Raw genomic sequence first — 18,695 nt, forward strand, 5'->3', positions numbered from 1 at the left:
TACCAAGGTTGCATCCCTTTGTTAAAGAATAGCTAATGCCAAGTGTGCTTCATCATGAAATCTAGCATCTTTTCAGGAATGTCCTTTAAGTTTCTATCGCACTAATGATTCTGCCTTACCAGTTCTGTTGTTGTCTTTCAGTGAGAAGATTGCAACAAGCAGCACTAATCAACCAGGAAATCCAAAGTATTTAGTGTCATATGACAGTATCTCAGTGAGTTGGAATGCACTTGGCAATCCTTCTGTCTTTTTTGGAATCCAGTCCAATTTGGAATGATAGATTTGCAAGTCTCCCTTTTATGCTGGGTGCATAAGCAATTTGCAAATAAGCAGAAAAATAATAAAGTAAACAAACAAAAACTCCTGCCACCTTGCATGCATTATTCCATGCATGTTGGCCCCATTAATTTCCCACACTGACAAATGCAGCTGGATGTGCACTGTGAATGTGCCAACATCTAATGCTTTCAAATATGATAACCAAATAATTTACAGCATTTATGTAACAAAGGCATGGATTCTGAAATTTTCAAAAACGATTTGCCAGGGTTATATAGTAAAATATAAGACAACAAAAAAAATAGCTAAATGCTGACTTTTGCAAAGGACACTTCAATTAATAGTTGGCTTTCCTGAGCTTGAGCAATGTCGACATACCTGCATGCATGTTACCCCTTCTGTTCCTGAAAATATCACACGAACTCCTCCTTGGTGCAGAAGAGGTGATAGTACCAGAAGACAAAGCCATATGTTAACCCCTAGCTCCCAATGTGTAATCTCAGGGGCCAAATATGTGCAAGTCTATGGTTGGCTCACCTAACTTTTTAAAATTTAGAGCAGCTGTGTGTTGGCTCCAATCATAGCTGCCAACGTTTCCCTTTTTTTAAGGGAAATTCTCTTATTCCAAATAGGATTAGCAGAACTGGAAGGAGATGGGAGTTTATTCTTTATTCCCTCCATCATGGCTTTTTCCAGATATAAATAGGCAGAATGGGCTTTCCGCTTTCTAACAACAAATCTATCCATGGGAGATTTATGAAAATAGAGGACTGAACACAATTCAGAGGGAAACATCAGGATTCTGCAGGAGTGTTGCAACCCCTCCAAACCTCAGTATATTCTTTAATCCAGGCATAGTCAACCTTTTTATACCTACCACCCACTAATGCATCTTTCTTGATGGTAAAATTTCCTTACCAGTGCTCGATGGAAGGAGGATTCAGCTTGTGCCAAAGAACCCCCTACCACCCACCTAGAATCCTGAAACACCCACTAGTGGGTGGTAGGGACCACGTTGACAACCCCTCCTCAATCAAAGGAACCGCCAGTTTAAGGCCAGAGTTAAGGTTGTCTCATGTTAGCTCAAACTGGCGAGCTGAACAAGCTCAGCTTGGAAATCAAAACATTGAAAAGTCAGCCTGCGATACTGCCCACGTTTGAACAGATTCAGCAATCCAAATATCAAAAATTATTAAAATATAAACCCCATGTTTTAGACTATCAAGATAATTTGTTCTTTAAAAAAAACTGGGCCATGAAAGCAGACAATTCACACATTCAGCTGGAGATGATAACGCAACAGGGTAGTGTAATGGGAGTTCTTTCCTCCCTTCATAACAATAAGTCTTCACAGTGGAGCAGACCATGAGAACACCTGATCACTCAACAAGAATGACAACAAAAAGGTAGGGGAGAGGAGAGTCGTGGAAGGACCCAATTCATACCAAAGGCAGTGTGGTTAAAGGAAAGCTTTGGCTGCTCTTCCACCAAGTAATTGCAAGTGCTGCTTCCAATGAAATGTTTAAACAGCTCAGATGAAGCATGATGTGTAAACACAAGGAACAAATTAGAACTTCAATTGTGCAAATATTATTAGTAGAGAAGTGACATTTCAAACTATACCACGTATGCAATGCTAGGGTAGGTATCTTACCACAATGTTTAGTTCATGGTTGGATTTTAGCAGCTCTTTAGGAACAGTACAGGAAACAGACTGAAACTTCAAAGTAATATTCTCACAGTTCTTGCTTCCAACTTTTAGCACTTCACCTTTAACAGCTTCTGAGTCAATGTTATTGCCCTGGGGGAAAAAAACAGATAAAAAGAATTAGAAACAGAATTACAAAAGAAAAAGAAGATAATAGGGAAGCTTTACCAAGCCAGGCTCATTTCCCCTTGCTAAACATTTTCATTAAGGAGATATAATAAAACAAACGACAGTGAGTGGTCATTGAAATGCATTGATTCCTTCCTGAGACTTAGAAACACACTGAGTTTCTGAATGGCAATTAGAATGCATTAAATCAAGTATCACTGCTTGCTGACAGTCTGGTTTTAGGGACTGTCTTCAAAATTCCAAAGGCCATCTACAAATGGCTAAACAAAAAAGTATCTGCCACTTCTACTCTCAACTGCATACAATTGCAACAAGTTGCTGAATGGCCATAGGAAACCCAGCCAGATGAGTGGCATATAAATAAATAAATTATTATTATTATTATTATTATTATTATTATTATTATTATTATTACTGCAGTTTGGATCCAGGCAAATGGGCTTCAGGTGTTGTAAAACAATCCTAGGAATTCATCGAGATGGCTTAGATAGACTGAACTTTGATGAAATGCCAGGAGCTCCTTTGTAAATCACAGATACATACAGGGAGAGCCTTATTTTCTTTCAATTTGGTAATACATAGCAACACTTTGGCACAATCCTGTAAAGGACTTCAGTAATTTTCCATTTATTACAGCTGCAGAATAAATCCAGACAAATACTCGGGCTTCTTACTGGCAAAGGGAATGCACTGGATCCTGAAATACTGTTTGCAGGTTTTAGTGCTTTTGAGTTGACACGCATTCCCCAATCACAGTTATCGACTTGTCAGTCAACTGATGCTACAATTACATCTCCAGTGCTCATTCATGGTTGCCAGATTCTTGATCAGCGTCCTATCCCTAAAGAAGAGAAACGGACTCCTGTGCAGCTCGGATAATCCCTTTAAACTATGATCTATGTTTTAGGTTGTATTTAGGTGATATCACCATGGATGTCTTTTACTAATTTATAAGCAGAGGGCGATATTTATGTTACAAATTTATTGTAATGTATGATGTTGGTCCTTTGTTTTTTATTTTGCTTTGGTTCTTGTCTGCTGTTTGTAAGTTTTTGGCGGTTTTAAATTTGGAGGTTTAAGTACATTATGTTGGTATGGGAAACTGTCATGTGATGGGCCAATGGCCGTAATAAAGATCAATACAATACAATACATCTCCAGTGACTGTTTCTGTCCTTTAAGATGCTGTGCAAGGGGCCTTCTGAAGGCCTGATTGTATAACCCCCTTTTGGCTGAGCCAGGCTTTTACCTTCCCCATACCCGGTGGCCTGGCTGAAATGGTTTTGTGGCCCAAATGGGTAGGTCTGAGAGATCTAAGCAGACCCATGGGCTGGTGGTTCTCCATCCCTAGCCTAGACAATGGATGTTTCTCTTTGTCTAACTGGCTAGATATGCTTTCTTTGATGTCGTTCATTGCCTCAAAATGTGAAACTAATATGGATTTTGGAGTTTTAGTTGGCCTAAAAAATATATATTTGTGGATTTTGGAGGAAAGAAAATCCCTCTTACTTCCCGTACAAAAACCCCAGACCTGCAATTTGACATGCTTCATCTGATGTGGTAAAGAGAGTACCCTGTACCTGGCCGCTGCTTTAAATATGCCCTGGCAGTACAGTCCCCATGCCCTTGCCTCTGAGTGGCCTTGCAGGTGAGGCCAGCCCAGAATGGAAGGCCCAGTGCGGACGGAGGTAGGTGACACCAGGTGACAATCCCCTCCCCAAGCTACACAGGAAGACGGCAGCCTCCCAGAACTAATCGCAGCCATGCCGTGTGGCAACCCCCCCCCCAAAAAGAGCCCCATGTGAGCAGATATTCTGTGTCTGCTTATCCCAGAAGCAATAAGTTCTAGCAATTTTTAGATTCCCCGTAAGACTGAATGGGGAACACAGAGCTTTATTTTCTGCAGAGTAGCTCAGAACCCAAATTTCAAGTTGACAGAGGACAGAACAATTCAGATCAGGGTTTTTTTTAAAGCACAGGTAGAAGATGAATGTTGGGGTCCCATGCGCAACCTTACGTCAGCCTGACTTTATCTGAAGTCACAAAGACAGACTTTTAAGATGGGGGTGTCTATCATGGACTTTTTGCAATTCTTCGCTGAAAACCAAAACAACAGTCCAGATAAGTTGCCTAAGAGCTGTGGGATTTTTTTTTCTTCAAGTGGTGGCGGTGGCATAAAGTACCCTGTTCTCTTTGAGTGAGGTAAAAAGAACCTTTTGGTCCGAATATGTTCACTTGCTGAAAGGAAAATGTGCCGCATTAGATTAGTTTTACTGAAAAACCAAGTGATAAAGGCTCCTCTATTCTTCTGACACTAATTAAGAAAACAGATAAAAGAATTTTGGTTTGCTAAGAACTGTTTGTTCACTGAACCAAGCGCTCATTTAATTTCATGCTGTGCTTGCTTAATTACTGGATGACAAAACGTGATTATGAGGCATGTAAACTTGTCTCTGGTTTTTTTTGTGTGTATATAAAGCTCAGAATGCTGCCAATTCGGCCTACAGTGACCTTTTGACAGAAGGAACACAAGTTCTCAAAAGCTGGCCTATAGTTTATGAGTGCCTCTCACTTAAGAGTTTGATTTGTGGGGGAGGATACTGAATAACTATAATAGTTTACCCTATGATGCACTTCTCATTTTAAGTAGGGACTTACCACTGATATTTAAAACACGTACCTAACACTAGTGCAAGAGCTTAGTGCAGGATACATACTGTTCACATGTGAACTATATTTGGAAGTGAACTATATTTGGCCAAAGTGAACTATATTCAGAAGTCTGTAGGGAGTTATTCAGGATTAAGTGCTGAAATTACTTACAACTACAAAATTGCTGACAAAGGCACAAACATGGGTAAGGCTTGACATTACTCCTTAACCAGGTTTGCTTTTGTTGCCAACTGAATCAGTGAGTTGGAGGAAAGCAAACACAAACGAGGATCGGTTTTAGTTATCACATGTCAAATTTTCAGTGAAATCTACCAGGCTTCATTTATCCATTTGCCCAACACGGTCTGAATTTGTTCATTTCTGCCTCTGTGTCCTGCTCACAATTACTAGTGGACCTGCCCAGTGCTAAAGTCTGCTTCCTGGGATGTAAAACTGTTTAGCAACCTTTTTAAGGAAATGTGGTTGTTGTTTTTTAAAAAAAGAAAAGCCAGTGGGTCCTTATAACTGACAGCAGAGTTCTAGACCTGACCCAGTCTTGGTTTAAAGATGTATTGCTACTCAACAACACAAGTTCTTGGGCAAGCACTTGTAAAAATATAACCAAATTCCTTACTGTTTTACAGGCATATGCATGTCTGTTAACAGAAACCAGGGCTTTTCTTCCAGAAAAAAGGTACCAATACTCACTATGAAGTTGTTATGTAAGTGCCACACTTTAAACTAGTACTTTTCTTCTAGAAAAAAAATGGTGCTGGTACTGACAGAAACTAAATATACATGAAAACCTAAATTTAACCCAAGCTTCTCTTGTCCCATCTGTATGCCAGTCAAAATTATATCCACATTGTTGTTTGCTTCAGATCCCCAATGGTTCCAGACAAGTTTCCCAGAATTCTTTGGGGCGACATAGGCAAGCTCATTTACCACATTTAGAACCAAACAGCCCTTACCTTAATCACTATATTTTGGTTTCCCTTGGAAATCACCACTGGTTTTGAGGAAATGGTAAAGACCGGGTCATTCACATAATCAAAATTAAACGCCGGTGAGATGACTCCATCAAAAACGAATAATACTTTTGTCACAAAAGGTGGTGTCAGGTTATAGGATCTTAGCATCGGAGTTGTGCAGCAGATCATTTCAGCATTAGAACGATGATTACATTCCTAAAATAATAAGGGGGAATAAGAGGTATTAGATGTTTACATGCCTAAAATAAGAAAAGGAAACTGATAAGTAGACAATTGAGTATCACAACATTTTATATGACTTCAACTTTTTGTTGATTTCTGCTTTCAGAGAATTGTCCCAATTATAGCTTGCATATTCTTTAAACATAGCAGCAATATAAGTTTGCCGTTATAAAACTTCACACTCACTTTAAAAAATAAAGTTAATTCTAATCATGGACATACTTTGCAACATTCACCTAGTGATGTTACATAAACTGGACTTAAGTAAGTTATATTAGTGACATCCTCTCTCTCTCTCTCTCTCTCTGTGTGTGTGTGTGTGTGTAAGTCTATGGATGTGTGTCTTGGACACTCAGTGTTGTCTTCTACTTTTATGTCCAGCTACAGTGTCCAATACTATCATCTTGGGAAATGGTTCTTACGTTGAAAACTCTGGGAAGTTGTAAATTCTGGCCTTATTTCCACTGGTACAGGTTTCTTTGTGCACCAAGGGATGGATGCTTAAATGAGATCCAACACATTAACACAAAACTATGTGCCCACTTTCAGTACACACTGAGCTTCTAAACCTGTTGATTTCCACATTTGTTTCAATGGGGAAAAAATATACGGTAGGTCTCTATTTCAAGATCTGACAGCTCCATAGAAGCAAATAGCACAACCCGCACCTGCAAGAAGTACAGCCATAAGAAATTGCTCAAATGGCCAAGTATGCAAGGTAAGGAGGAGTACTTTTCTACTTAAAACACATGGGAATGTCAAAAAAAAAGAAAGGGGAAGAAGAGGGTTTTAGTCTCGTTTTACCCAAACGTAGCTATACAGTGGTACCGCGGGTTAAGTACTTAATTCGTTCCGGAGGTCCGTTCTTAACCTGAAACTGTTCTTAACCTGAAGCACCACTTTAGCTAATGGGGCCTCCTGCTGCCACTGCGCCACCGGAGCACAATTTCTGTTCTCATCCTGAAGCAAAGTTCTTAACCTGAAGCACTATTTCTGGGTTAGCGGAGTCTGTAACCTGAAGCGTATGTAACCCGAGGTACCACTGTATATTTTTTCTGTGACCAACTGTAAAGGAGATGAATTTATTTGACCCTACCTTCATCAAGCTATATTCTATCTTTATCACCAAACTCCGAATATAATTGTACATTGTATTAATTAACATTATTTTTAATGTATTAGTGGCCATGTGGTGATTTTAGCCTATAATTTTTATTGTTTAAAGTCTTAACTTGTATATTAAGGTACTTCTATAGCTCTGTTTAGAGTAGGTAATGTTTTGATAATATAAATGTTTTAAGTTTTTTGTATTAATCCAGCATATTTCCTTTTAACTGTTGAATGATTCTGTGTACATTGCGGCAGCCTTTGGCTATGTGCAATAAAACTGACTGACTGACTTATTGACAGTTAAAGTGGTTGTCTTTGTACTGCAATGCTGGATCACAAGCACATACACGCGCAAGTTGTTTATGTATGATAAATGGTAGGGAACCGAGACGATAGTCAAGAGTTGACAGTCAAGTGTCATATGTATATTTCTCCCCCCGCCCCAATCTAATTGGGGAAATGAGCCTATAACCAATTTGTACAAATGCAAAGCATGCATACAAAAATAGAAGGCACGTTGCAGTAACTCTGTCAGACTCTGTTGCCAGCTTAGAAATTCTGGTGTGCTTTCTGGCTGACTCAGGGCCAGACTACATACTGTGCTGGGATAACCACAATTGATCAATCTTTCTTTATTAAATGCAGCTGCAGGAGTTGTGGGCAGTGGTGTATTAAGTTATTGGGATGAAGTAGTAGCATGGAGGGGTGGAGGGTTTTAGCTCTTTCTGCAGTCTAAAGCACACAAACACATCAAGCTGCTATTTGATCTGCTGAGGGAAATACAAGTGCCTGTGTTTTTCCCCCCATGGAGAAAATAGCAGTTTGCACATATGTCAGTTTGTGACTGAGAGATCTGCATTAAGAAAACAGTATGGGGGAAAGGGGTTAAATGCTTGCAGCTTCTGTCCAATCAGATTAGCAGCCACTCCCTAATGTTGCATTTATTTAAAAAGAAGTCAAGAGATCAAACCAAGATCTTCCAGAATAACACACAGTTCATCTCATAGAACTCTAAACCTCTGCCATTTTATCTAAACTCATGTGTACAAAAGGCATTTCTAGAATTAATCTGAGGCTGTTGGTTTGTATGCCCATGGAAAATTCTGGCCCAGTTACATCATTTTTCACGTGAAAGAACAGCACAAATAGTCCATGGCTGAGGACTGTGGTCTTTCATTCAGTTGAAGGCTGGAGCGGAAAGAAAAATAACCCAGCAATGGAATTTAGTTAAGACAATGGAAGAAACATTCCAGACTACTGCCAAAAATGCTATGGGCATCTCAAACTCAAAACTGGCAGCAGCTGGGAATGTTTTCTTCCCCACTGTCCTACCTAAAGTATTGCAAATCATACATTTGAGGCGCCAGGCTTTGGGAAGGAGGTGTGAGGGCTCTGAGATGCTGCAGGAACCCTCACACCTTCTTCTCAAAACCCAGCATCTCTGAGAGGTCCAGTGTTGTCCTTAGGTCAGGTCTGCATGTGCAGCAGAACAAGGTAATATAAAGGACAGTACTGCTTAGCCTGCAGGTGGGAGTCATCCCTTTTTAATGTTATCCAGAAAAATCCTAGCTTAGCCAACTTTATAAATATAAGCATAAATCCATAAAAGTTACTAGCCTGCAATTCTTCTTACTCCCACTGCAGGCTGGCAGAAGAGGAACAAACACCTCTGTCCTTCTAGCAGCAGTTGACTGCATTTCTATGCTGGGCACAGAGTAGGAACAGAGTACTCTGGTCCTCCTTTGCCAGCCAGTTCTCTCAGACGCATTGAATTCCATGCACTTGCAAGAATTCCTTCTTGCTTATGGCTACCAGGCTAGTGCCGAAATATAAGGTTTAGCTCAGTCATCTGTTTGCTGTGCTGGTTTTCTATCTGAAAGCCATTTAAAAAAACCCATAATAGAACATTCATTCATTAATTTATTAAAAATTAAGTGATTTTCCCCAAGCTGCAGAGTGCAGGTAATTCCCCCACTCAGTTCTGTGGCATGTGTGGACCAAGCCTTATTAATAAGAAAACATATATTGTTCCATAATCTTGCACAGTTCTTTTATGATGAGCTATATGCCTCAAGGGAGCACATGCAGATTGCCGGCACTAGGTGCAATCTGGGTACCAACTGAAGTTAAAGGTGCTTAAATTAAAGGCTTGTGTTGGCAATCATAAACATAGGGTGTAAACCCTATTGAAACAGTGGGACTGACTTCTGAGTAAGCATGCATAGGAGTGTGCATATAAATATGTTGTATTCCGTTTACATTAAATAGAATGAAATACAGTGGTACCTCGGGTTACATACACTTCAGGTTACAGACTCCGCTAACTCAGAAATAGTGCTTCAGGTTAAGAACTTTGCTTCAGGATGAGAACAGAAATTGTGCTCCGGCGGCGCGGCAGCAGCAGGAGGCCCCATTAGCTAAAGTGGTGCTTCAGGTTAAGAACAGTTTCAGGTTAAGTACGGACCTCCGGAACGAATTAAGTACTTAACCCGAGGCACCACTGTAATACTAGCAAGTCATAGATTAAGCATGTAACTACATTCATTTTTGCTGCAATGGCCTCAGACAATTATATCCCTTTTCATTAATAACTACTTTAAAAGATACCTATATTCCTATTTTTTATATGTAGGTGATTATGCACAGAAGCATTCGTATACATCAGAACAGATCCTGGTAATCATACTGATTTCATTAACGTAAATTCATTGCACATCTAATCTACTTCAGAGTACCAATGTCTTTTAAATTAATAACAGTGACACTTATAACCTAGTTTGTGGGCATCTATTAGAATAGAGTCTATAGCTCTTTACTTTATCAGGCCAGTCTCAAAAAAAGGATGCTTTCAGAAAATGATAAAAAATAAATAAATCTAATAATACTCTTTAGTGGTGATGCAATGTGACTGATTGGGAAGGTCAAGAGAAATTGCATTTGTTGTGCCCTTATTGCTAGGTAATTTGACATGACATTCTTACTCTGAAATTGATTTTAGAAATTGAAAAATGTGATGCTTTTCATGAAATACTGCATTGATAATCTGTAATAAAAAAAAAATCCAAATCCATCTGATCAAGACTAAATTAACATACCACCTATTTTATCTGGCTTTTAAAAGACGTTCTCCTTGAATGTTTCCACTGTATTTCAGGCAGTATTTATTCTTTGTTGTAAAATATATACACACACACACACACACACATATATATATATATATATATATATATATATATATATATATGTATGTATGTATTTGCAAAAGGTTGGGTACTACTGAAATATGTATAGCATTTAAGTGAGCTGCAGGAAAGAAGGAAACCTTCAAAAATTCACATGGCTTACAATATGAAGGCCTATGTATTCTTGCCTCAACCCTAATTGTGACCTATGAGGCAATGAAAGCAAGCCATGGCCGATAAAACCTGAACTCCAGTATCTAACTTGATTTTTAAGAAACCTGCGCAACAACAGGATAAATGTGGAAGAAGATCTGTGTGCTTTAGGGTAGCTGGTAGCTGACCCAGATAAAAGCAAGGGGTAAAAAGGTGGCATGTTATAGCATCTCAACCGTCATGGCAGCTCAGAGGATAAATGGCCTTTCACAGAGAATCTAAAGCATGGATGCCTAACAATGTGAATGGGAAGATTTAGGTGATCAATAACAGACTTGGAAAAAGGTAGACGGAAATAAAAAGGAATAGTGTTTGGCCTAGACAGATGCATCCAACTGCTAAGATGTCTAAGCTAAGATCTGTCATGTGACCCTGAGCATTCCAGTTTCACCAGAAATGAAAGAGTGACGGAAATGACAGTGACGACAAGTGACGACAAGTCTAATGCAGAAAAGGGGTGGTGGTGGTTGCACACACTGAAAGGGCTGTTTCGGATGTTAATGATCCTGCCTTGTTAAAACATAGTTTGGGGAACTAGGAACAGGTGTCAGGCCAACACGAACACCAACTTCACACATGTATTTCCACACATGCAGGCTTTAATTTCCCTATACTATATACACACTTCTCCACGACAGTGGCACTTCTCCAACAAGAATAAAATGCAGCCTACATGACAAAGAATTTTTCTACATGCTTGGCTGGTCTTAATATATTTTGTGGTATTTGAAAGCTCAGCTGGCATATAGGCCTGCACTGTGATGCCTGTTTGCCCAAGTACACCACCAAACCCTTTTAGAGACTTTAAAGAAAGCTAAGCCTCCCAATGCAACTAGCTGCTGTCATCTTTAATGCAAAAGGCTGCATCGTTCTGTCAGTTAATCAGAAACTAGAAGATATATAGAGATATGCAGAATAAAAATCAACATCTCAAACAATTCAAATTTTTAAATGCACCTTCAGCTACCTGAAGATAAGTCCCAATGAACGCAGTATAACTTACTTCTGCGTAAATTTGCACAGGATCGTGCTGCATGCTCTGTTTGAAGGTATGTGCATATTAATCTAAAGTTAGCACTTATGCTATGCAGGGCTCAGCAACCTTTTTCAGCCGTGGGCCAGTCCACTGTCCCTCAGACCATGTGGTGGGCCGGACTTTTTTTTGGGGGGGGGGAATAAACGAATTCCTATGCCCCACAAATAACCCAGAGATGCATTTTAAATAAAAGGACACATTCTACTCATGTAAAAATACGCTGATTCCCAGACCGACCATGGGCTGGACTGAGAAGGCGATTGGGCCGCATCTGGCCCACAGGCCTTCGGTTGCCTACCCCTGTGCTACAGACTTACCACAGTAAAGTTCTTGCCAAGCTTAGGGACGGTTACCACCATCTTTGGAGCGTGTGCTGAATTCAGATTGATCCCCTGAGCTGTAATTGTGCTTCCACCACTGAGAAAAAGAAATTGAAACAATAATCATATAAACAAATACCAATTCAAAATGCACACCAGTATTTTCATTTTCTTAAATATCAATATGTTATTTAGACTCAACAGATCAAAAATGGCCTTGTGAAAGAAATGAACACGAAATCATAAACTGCAACCCTACCTATATAGAGCAGTCCCCTTTACTCCCTACAGTGGCCTTTGATTCCCACTTCAACCACTGCGTAAGGTTGATTTGATTTCCCCCACCTTGTTCCTGATGTAGATCTTCACTGACCCCTTCTTTCCTGGCTAGGTAAGGCACTATTCTGTGGTTCACTTCAGGTGAAAAATGTTTTGGCTCTCATATATGTTTGTGTGAGTGCGAGAGAGACGCCTCATTCGGACATAATGCTAAACTATAGTTAGTGTTATGAGACTGAGCTTATGCAGGGCTTAGGCTCACACACTTCCTCTTACTCTCCAGCTTGGTCATGAGATGTTCGAAAACATTCACTTTTCTTTTAGATTAACTACATCTTACTGTGTTGTGCAAACCTGGACAGGCTGTGGTTATCTCCGCTAGGGTTAGATGAAGCAAGCCAACTTCAACCCGTAGTTTATGAAGCTGACCTCTTTTATACTAACCATAGCTAAGGTTAACCACAGTCTAGGATTCAGATGATATGCTAAACTACAGTTTATCTAAAGCAGAAGTAGAAGCTCTGCATTTCCTCTTCATGGCTACACCAAAGGAGAAGGGGCATGCGACGGGGAGTGCAAGTTCAAAAGGCTAATTCACATAGCACTAAAGCACCAGTTAGCATAATAGCCATATGCAGCCAATATGTGTGAATGGAGACTGTAACAGCATGATGGGCTTAGGGTTCCTAAATTGTCAATAAAACCCCTTTCATTTTTAGGGAAGGTAGTGGAATCCAAATTATATAAAACTGCTTGGCATATTACCTAGGAATAAAAATGCACATCCATTTGGGAGATTTGGTAAGCTGTGCCACTCTTTGCTCATTCATTCCTATGAATATATTTATTGGAAGTTTCACTCACCTAAGAAAAGATTTGGCAGGATAAATTTTAGAAACAGTAGGGTTTTCTCTGTATGTAAAATGACCCGCTGAACGAACCGCTGAATCGATTTTCATTCTGACATGACACTCTGACACTTCTCTTTCGGGAGCAGTGTAGCACTCTATGGTATTATCAGACACTCTGCACAAGAAAGAATCCACAGGGGAAAATATTTGCTATAATCGCTATTGGAAAATACATGCTGCATATTTTCTAAAACTAGCCAAGTCCCACTTAAGAGTAAGTTCATTGAAATTAATGGGCCTAAGTTAGTCATTAAATTACATAACATTGGCTACAACCCCCTAACTTGATATCCTAGTTCTGAAATTAAGCCACCACTTCCCAGTGGCTTAAACTCTGAAACTTTTTGCAGTTTGGGGGGAACACCCAGGCACAAGCATTGTTTATTGGGCCAATATCATTCTGTCTGAGCCAAGCCAGTGACTAGCTCAAGCCTATGCAGCAAGCTTTAAGATGAAGGGGGAGTTTGAACAGCAGTGTTCCCAAGTTCAACACTCTATCCATTACACAATGCCAGTTCCCAAACAGAAATCAAAATGAAAAAGCAAACAGAAGGAAGGGGGAAGAAAGTGGAACAGGAAGGCTACATTAGCACACTTAGTATGAACTGCATCTCTCTGTGTGTAAATATAGTTCCAACATTCCATCAGACTCTATCAACATTCTCTGGAATCATACTCTAGCCCATGGGTAGGCAAATTAAGGCCTGGGGTCCGGATCTGGCCCAACCGCCTTCTAAATCTGGCCTGCAGACGGTCCGTGAATCAGCATGTTTTTACATGAGTAGAATGTGCCCTTTTATTTAAAATGCATCTCTGGGTTATTTGTGGGGCCTGCCTGGTGTTTTTGAATGAGTAGAATGTGTGCTTTTATTTGTGGGGCATAGGAATTCGTTCACCCCCCCCCCCAAAAAAAAATAGTCTGGCCCCCCACAAGGTCTGAGGGACAGTGGACTGGGCCACGGCTGAAAAAGGTTGCTGACCCCTGCTCTAGCCCGACTTAAAAATGGAAGTGGGGGAAGGTGGTACCTAGAGCATCTTAGGAAACAAAGTAAGCAGGCTTCAATTTGGGACACAACTATGAGGAGGCAAAACTCATCCCTCACCCCTGACACTAGGTTCACCAAGCACAGTTAGCCCCCTCCCGCATATTCCTATGTGCACCTTCCACACAAATGCATGGCTTTTTTCCACTCCTGCTGGAAAATAATGTCAGGTGCAATAGACATCTAGCCAGCCACTGTGAGAACAGAATGCTAAACTAGGTGGGCTTGATGCAGCAAGACTCGTACAGTGGTACCTCGGGTTAAGTACTTAATTCATTCCGGAGGTCCGTACTTAACCTGAAACTGTTCTTAACCTGAAGCACCACTTTAGCTAATGGGGCCTCCTGCTGCTGCCGTGCCGCCGGAGCACGATTTCTGTTCTCATCCTGAAGCAAAGTTCTTAACCTGAAGCACTATTTCTGGGTTAGCGGAGTCTGTAACCTGAAGCGTCTGTAACCCGAGGTACCACTGTATTGTGTTCTTAATGAAAAATGCACTTGGGAGACAACACTAGAGTGAGGTAAAGATGTTTCCACCACCGTAGATAGTGTGTGAGGCTAGACATCCATTGGTCAAAAAGGTAAGAAAAGCAGGGAGAGATAAACAGAAATGCACTTTTGGAGGGTCTCTGCGATACACAGACCTCTCTTACACTCCCTCACACTGCTGTCCCACAGATCGTCTATACTGGACTAGTTAACCTCCTGTTGAAAAAAAAATACTGCACTGTTTTTTTTCTTGGATATGCAGACAATATGCAATTAAGTAATTCAGTAAATAAAGTTTGAGATTTCTGATTCTTTCTGTCTTAATGCTTCCGAGTTCTGATATCGGTTTATATTGCTGTTTTTGATTTATATGTTTTATGTTTTTTTCATATACCACCCTGGTCACTTTGGGTTGAAGGTTGGAACATAAATCTAATGGAACAGCACTAATAAAATAACAACAGCCAGTACATTAACAACACTGAAAACATTGTTTCACGTTATACCTTGTCAATCTGCATTGTTTACTACCAACATAAATCTCTCGAGAGTTCCCGCTGCTTAGGTATTCCCCGGTTAAAGTCAACAGCGTTCCACCAAATCTTGGACCATAGGTGGGTGAGATGCTTCTTATTATGGGATCCTGTCAAGTAAAAAGAATGCAGCTTGTTAATTAAAAAAAAAAGCGAAATTAAGAATCATATTAAAAGAAGACATGTATAATGAGGTCATCATACTTAATAATAAGAAGTAACTTTTTTAACGGTTAACACAGGGGTGGGGAACCAGAGGTCCAGGGGCCACATGTCCCTCCAGGACTGGACCTTGAGACCCTCCCTAGGCCATACCCTACCTCAGCACCCACCTCCTCACCAATCCTGCTCTGCACCGTACTTTAGTGCTTTTGTATAGCTGGACTGTAAACTGTGTTAGCGCTTTCTTCTTACCAGGAGGCAGGTTAGCAACATGAGTGTTAGGAGTGTATGCATAGAAATCTCTTGTCTTCTTCATGGCCTTGCTAAGCAAAGGTACGCATCACATCCATGCCCCCTGGAAGGTTTCTCACAAGAGAATGCAGTCCTCAAGCTGAAAAATGTTTCTCGCCCTTGCTTTTTAACACTTACCACGTAAGAGAAGGTATTGAAAGTGGCATTAGCTTGTCCATTTGAAACGACGCTTGATACATTAAAACGTGCATTCGTTACATCGCCAAGTGTGCATTCCAACCTTCAACAACAAAGCAAAGACATTCTTTCTAATTATGTTATAAATATAAAAGAATCACCCAAAGTTATAATAATAATCTTCGTTTTTTAAAGTTGTTATAGCTTTCCCTGATGCATAATTTTAATTTATTATTTTATTAAATCAGTAATTATAGATAGCCCTGAAGCTGTAGATATTTTGCCAATAATTTGTGATGCACCTCTGACTTGGAGGGGGAGAGAGATGAGAACACATTCCAGTTTCTATGTAAACACACTTTTTAATATATATTTTGTTCCAAACAGTGGGTGAAAGATCAACAAAACTTTTCTCTTGCAAGAGCTCTGTCCTAACAGATATTATTGTGGTAAGAAAAACTTCCTTGGGTGTTCCCAAGAGTATCACAAAAAGTACGTGTTAGGACAGCTTTATCAGAGATTTATCTAAAGGAATGATATGATGAGGCTTGTATGAGCCACTCAAAGAAAACAAGTCCTTTAATGACATCATCCCTACAGCTATGCCAGAACACAACCCCAAAAGGTAAAATGTTTAAGATGTAAATTCAGAAGTAGCTGTTAATAGTCACCTTCTGTGATCCTAAAGTACTAATTGGAACCAACTGTAAGAATTGACAGGAACCAAACAGAACTAGTTTGGGACCTGAACTATATATTTGTGCTGGGTTTCTTCCAATGGTACCACAGTAATGTTTTTAACTGCCAGCTTTAACTGTCTATGCTGTAGCAGCGACATCTCTTCCCAAGAGGAGATGCATGGGTTCTGCTGTTGAGGACTCTGTAGTCCAAGGTAGTCCAACTCGCAGACCTTTTTTTGGAAACTCTCAGAAGTCACCCAGAAGAAAAGCAGCTGTGAGTCTTTCCAAACAACCAAAGAGTCTTTCCAAACAACCAAATGCTACTGCCGCCATTGCCCCCTTGGAGAGCCAGGGTATGGAGCAACTCTCACTGCTACGCCAGATTAATGAATGAGACTGGTGCAGAGCCAGTCCACAAGGCTAGCTAACTGGCTGGGAATCTACACTTGGCAGGGTATGTTAGTAACAGACCTTTAAATCTTTTTTGCATCCCCACTGAGATAAAAAAGGGCACTCATATGAAATAGGCAGTTCATGCTATACAGAACTAGGTTAACAGACAACAAACACATGTAAATAATAATAAATAAAATAAAGTGCTACTGGGAACTATTGACAGAGTAAGAGCTATGAGCTGGTGGTTGGACCATCTCCCAGTGACACAGTTTGCCACCCAGCAACATTTACTACTGAATATCACACTTCAGTGACAGACGGCCAAAGAATGCATGGCACAAGTTATTTGGTGGCGTCTTCCATCGCCCATGTGCCTCGTGATACGTGCTTATAAAGACAGCGTTGATCTCTTACTTGTTTTTGTCACTAGCTTTGACATCCAGAATGCACTGCTGTCCCCCAATAAGAACCGACATTTTTTTAAGATTCAACTTGTTGTTTTTGCTGAACCCAAAGTCCCACCCACACAGGGTCAGTCTTGTTACACCATCAAAAGCTGCGCTGTTTGGAAGAATCTGAAAAGGAAAAAAAAATAGTAACACACTTAGGATTTCTGATGGGCTTTGAAGGTGTTTTTCAAAGGGGAAAATAATGGGAGAAAATAATTTCTTCTGCTGGAGAGTACCCTACCCTTTATCTTAATTGTTCCTCACCTTTCATTCATCACAGTATGAGCATTCTCAGACAGTAGCAATAAATAACCCAGCCACTGCTCGAAAGCTCTGAATTATTATGTTTAGGGGCACTGAACAAGCTCTGCATTGTAATAGTCTTTTTAATACCCCTTTAGCTTGTCTTTTATGTCTTTCTTGTGGTATGTAGAAGAATACAATGCACTTATTTTATTAGAAGTAAGATAGTGAATAAAAGAATATCAGTAACTTATTTCACCAATGTGATGAAAAGGCAAGAATTCATGGAGATGATAGCTTCAAAGACATCTAAATCAAACATTGCCTTGGGAGCCACAGAATTAGCAGGGCTTCTATAATGCTTTGGCTGAATTGATATCATTTGGTTACTTCTACATTTTCAAGTTAAAAATAAACTACCTTGCAGCAATGTAGTGACAATCCAAAAAGGAAGTGCTCTTCCCCCTCCCACAACCTTCTATATATTGTAAATTGTGTTGTAAATATAACAATGGTGGGAAAAATATATGAATACTATGGAAGTTGTTCAAATTTCAGCAAGGCACTGTCAATAAAATCTGACAATGCTTTTAAGGCATATATAGACTTTTAACAATAGCATCTGAGTTTGCAAACATTCAAGCCCCCGGGCTAGAGAACAAAAGAATTAACTTATGCTTGTGATGGAACTACTAAAGTGACTTTGGCTTAATATTTTATAGTGCAAGTTATTTTATTCCTAAGAAGCAGCACAAATGTGTCTTTCATCATGAATCCTGCTTCTTCATGTTGCATCCGAAAAGGACATTTCTAGTAAAATACTCAGGTTACTGTCCCCTTTGAACATCCAAAAGGAACTGGCACATTTCATTTAAACTTTATTGACTTGGCTTAATGCTAGAAGGATTTAGGAAATAAAATGCCAAGGGCAAAGTACGTATTGTGAACATGCTGCACAAATTAAACCATATAAATAGTGAAACAATTGATCCTAGGGAAAATGAGACAATGAATTAAATCCAGACCCTACTAAAGTCCATTTGGAATCTACTCCAGAGTCATCTTTATGTATATGCCGTATTTCCTCAATGTCTTATATTACTCTCCCTTGTGTAAACAAGACTCTAGAGTTTGTTGGTCTGCAAAATCTTCTATCAATGACAATTAGGAAGGGCCCTCTCAGTGGTGGCACCCGCCTTGTGGAATGCCCTCCCATCAGATGTCAAGGAAATAAACTAT

The 18,695-nt window shown here is 39.9% G+C and overlaps 1 protein-coding gene across 4 annotated transcripts in view; it reads right to left on the bottom strand.

Moving 5' to 3' along the window:
* The window catches only part of MET (MET proto-oncogene, receptor tyrosine kinase), a 97,537-nt gene that overhangs the window by 18,645 nt on the left and 60,197 nt on the right, over positions 1-18,695 (bottom strand). For all 4 annotated transcript variants that reach the window (XM_083574320.1, XM_083574317.1, XM_083574319.1 and 1 more), the window contains 7 exons: positions 17,179-17,339; positions 15,689-15,791; positions 15,071-15,207; positions 12,987-13,148; positions 11,841-11,940; positions 5,740-5,955; positions 1,934-2,080 (listed from right to left, as the gene is read on the bottom strand). In XM_083574320.1, the coding sequence (XP_083430446.1) occupies positions 1,934-2,080; positions 5,740-5,955; positions 11,841-11,940; positions 12,987-13,148; positions 15,071-15,207; positions 15,689-15,791; positions 17,179-17,339 (1,026 nt within the window). The remainder of the gene's footprint in view (positions 1-1,933; positions 2,081-5,739; positions 5,956-11,840; positions 11,941-12,986; positions 13,149-15,070; positions 15,208-15,688; positions 15,792-17,178; positions 17,340-18,695) is intronic.

Source organism: Podarcis filfolensis (assembly GCF_964270895.1).
Source record: "Podarcis filfolensis genome assembly, chromosome: 10".
Lineage (NCBI taxonomy): Eukaryota > Metazoa > Chordata > Lepidosauria > Squamata > Lacertidae > Podarcis > Podarcis filfolensis.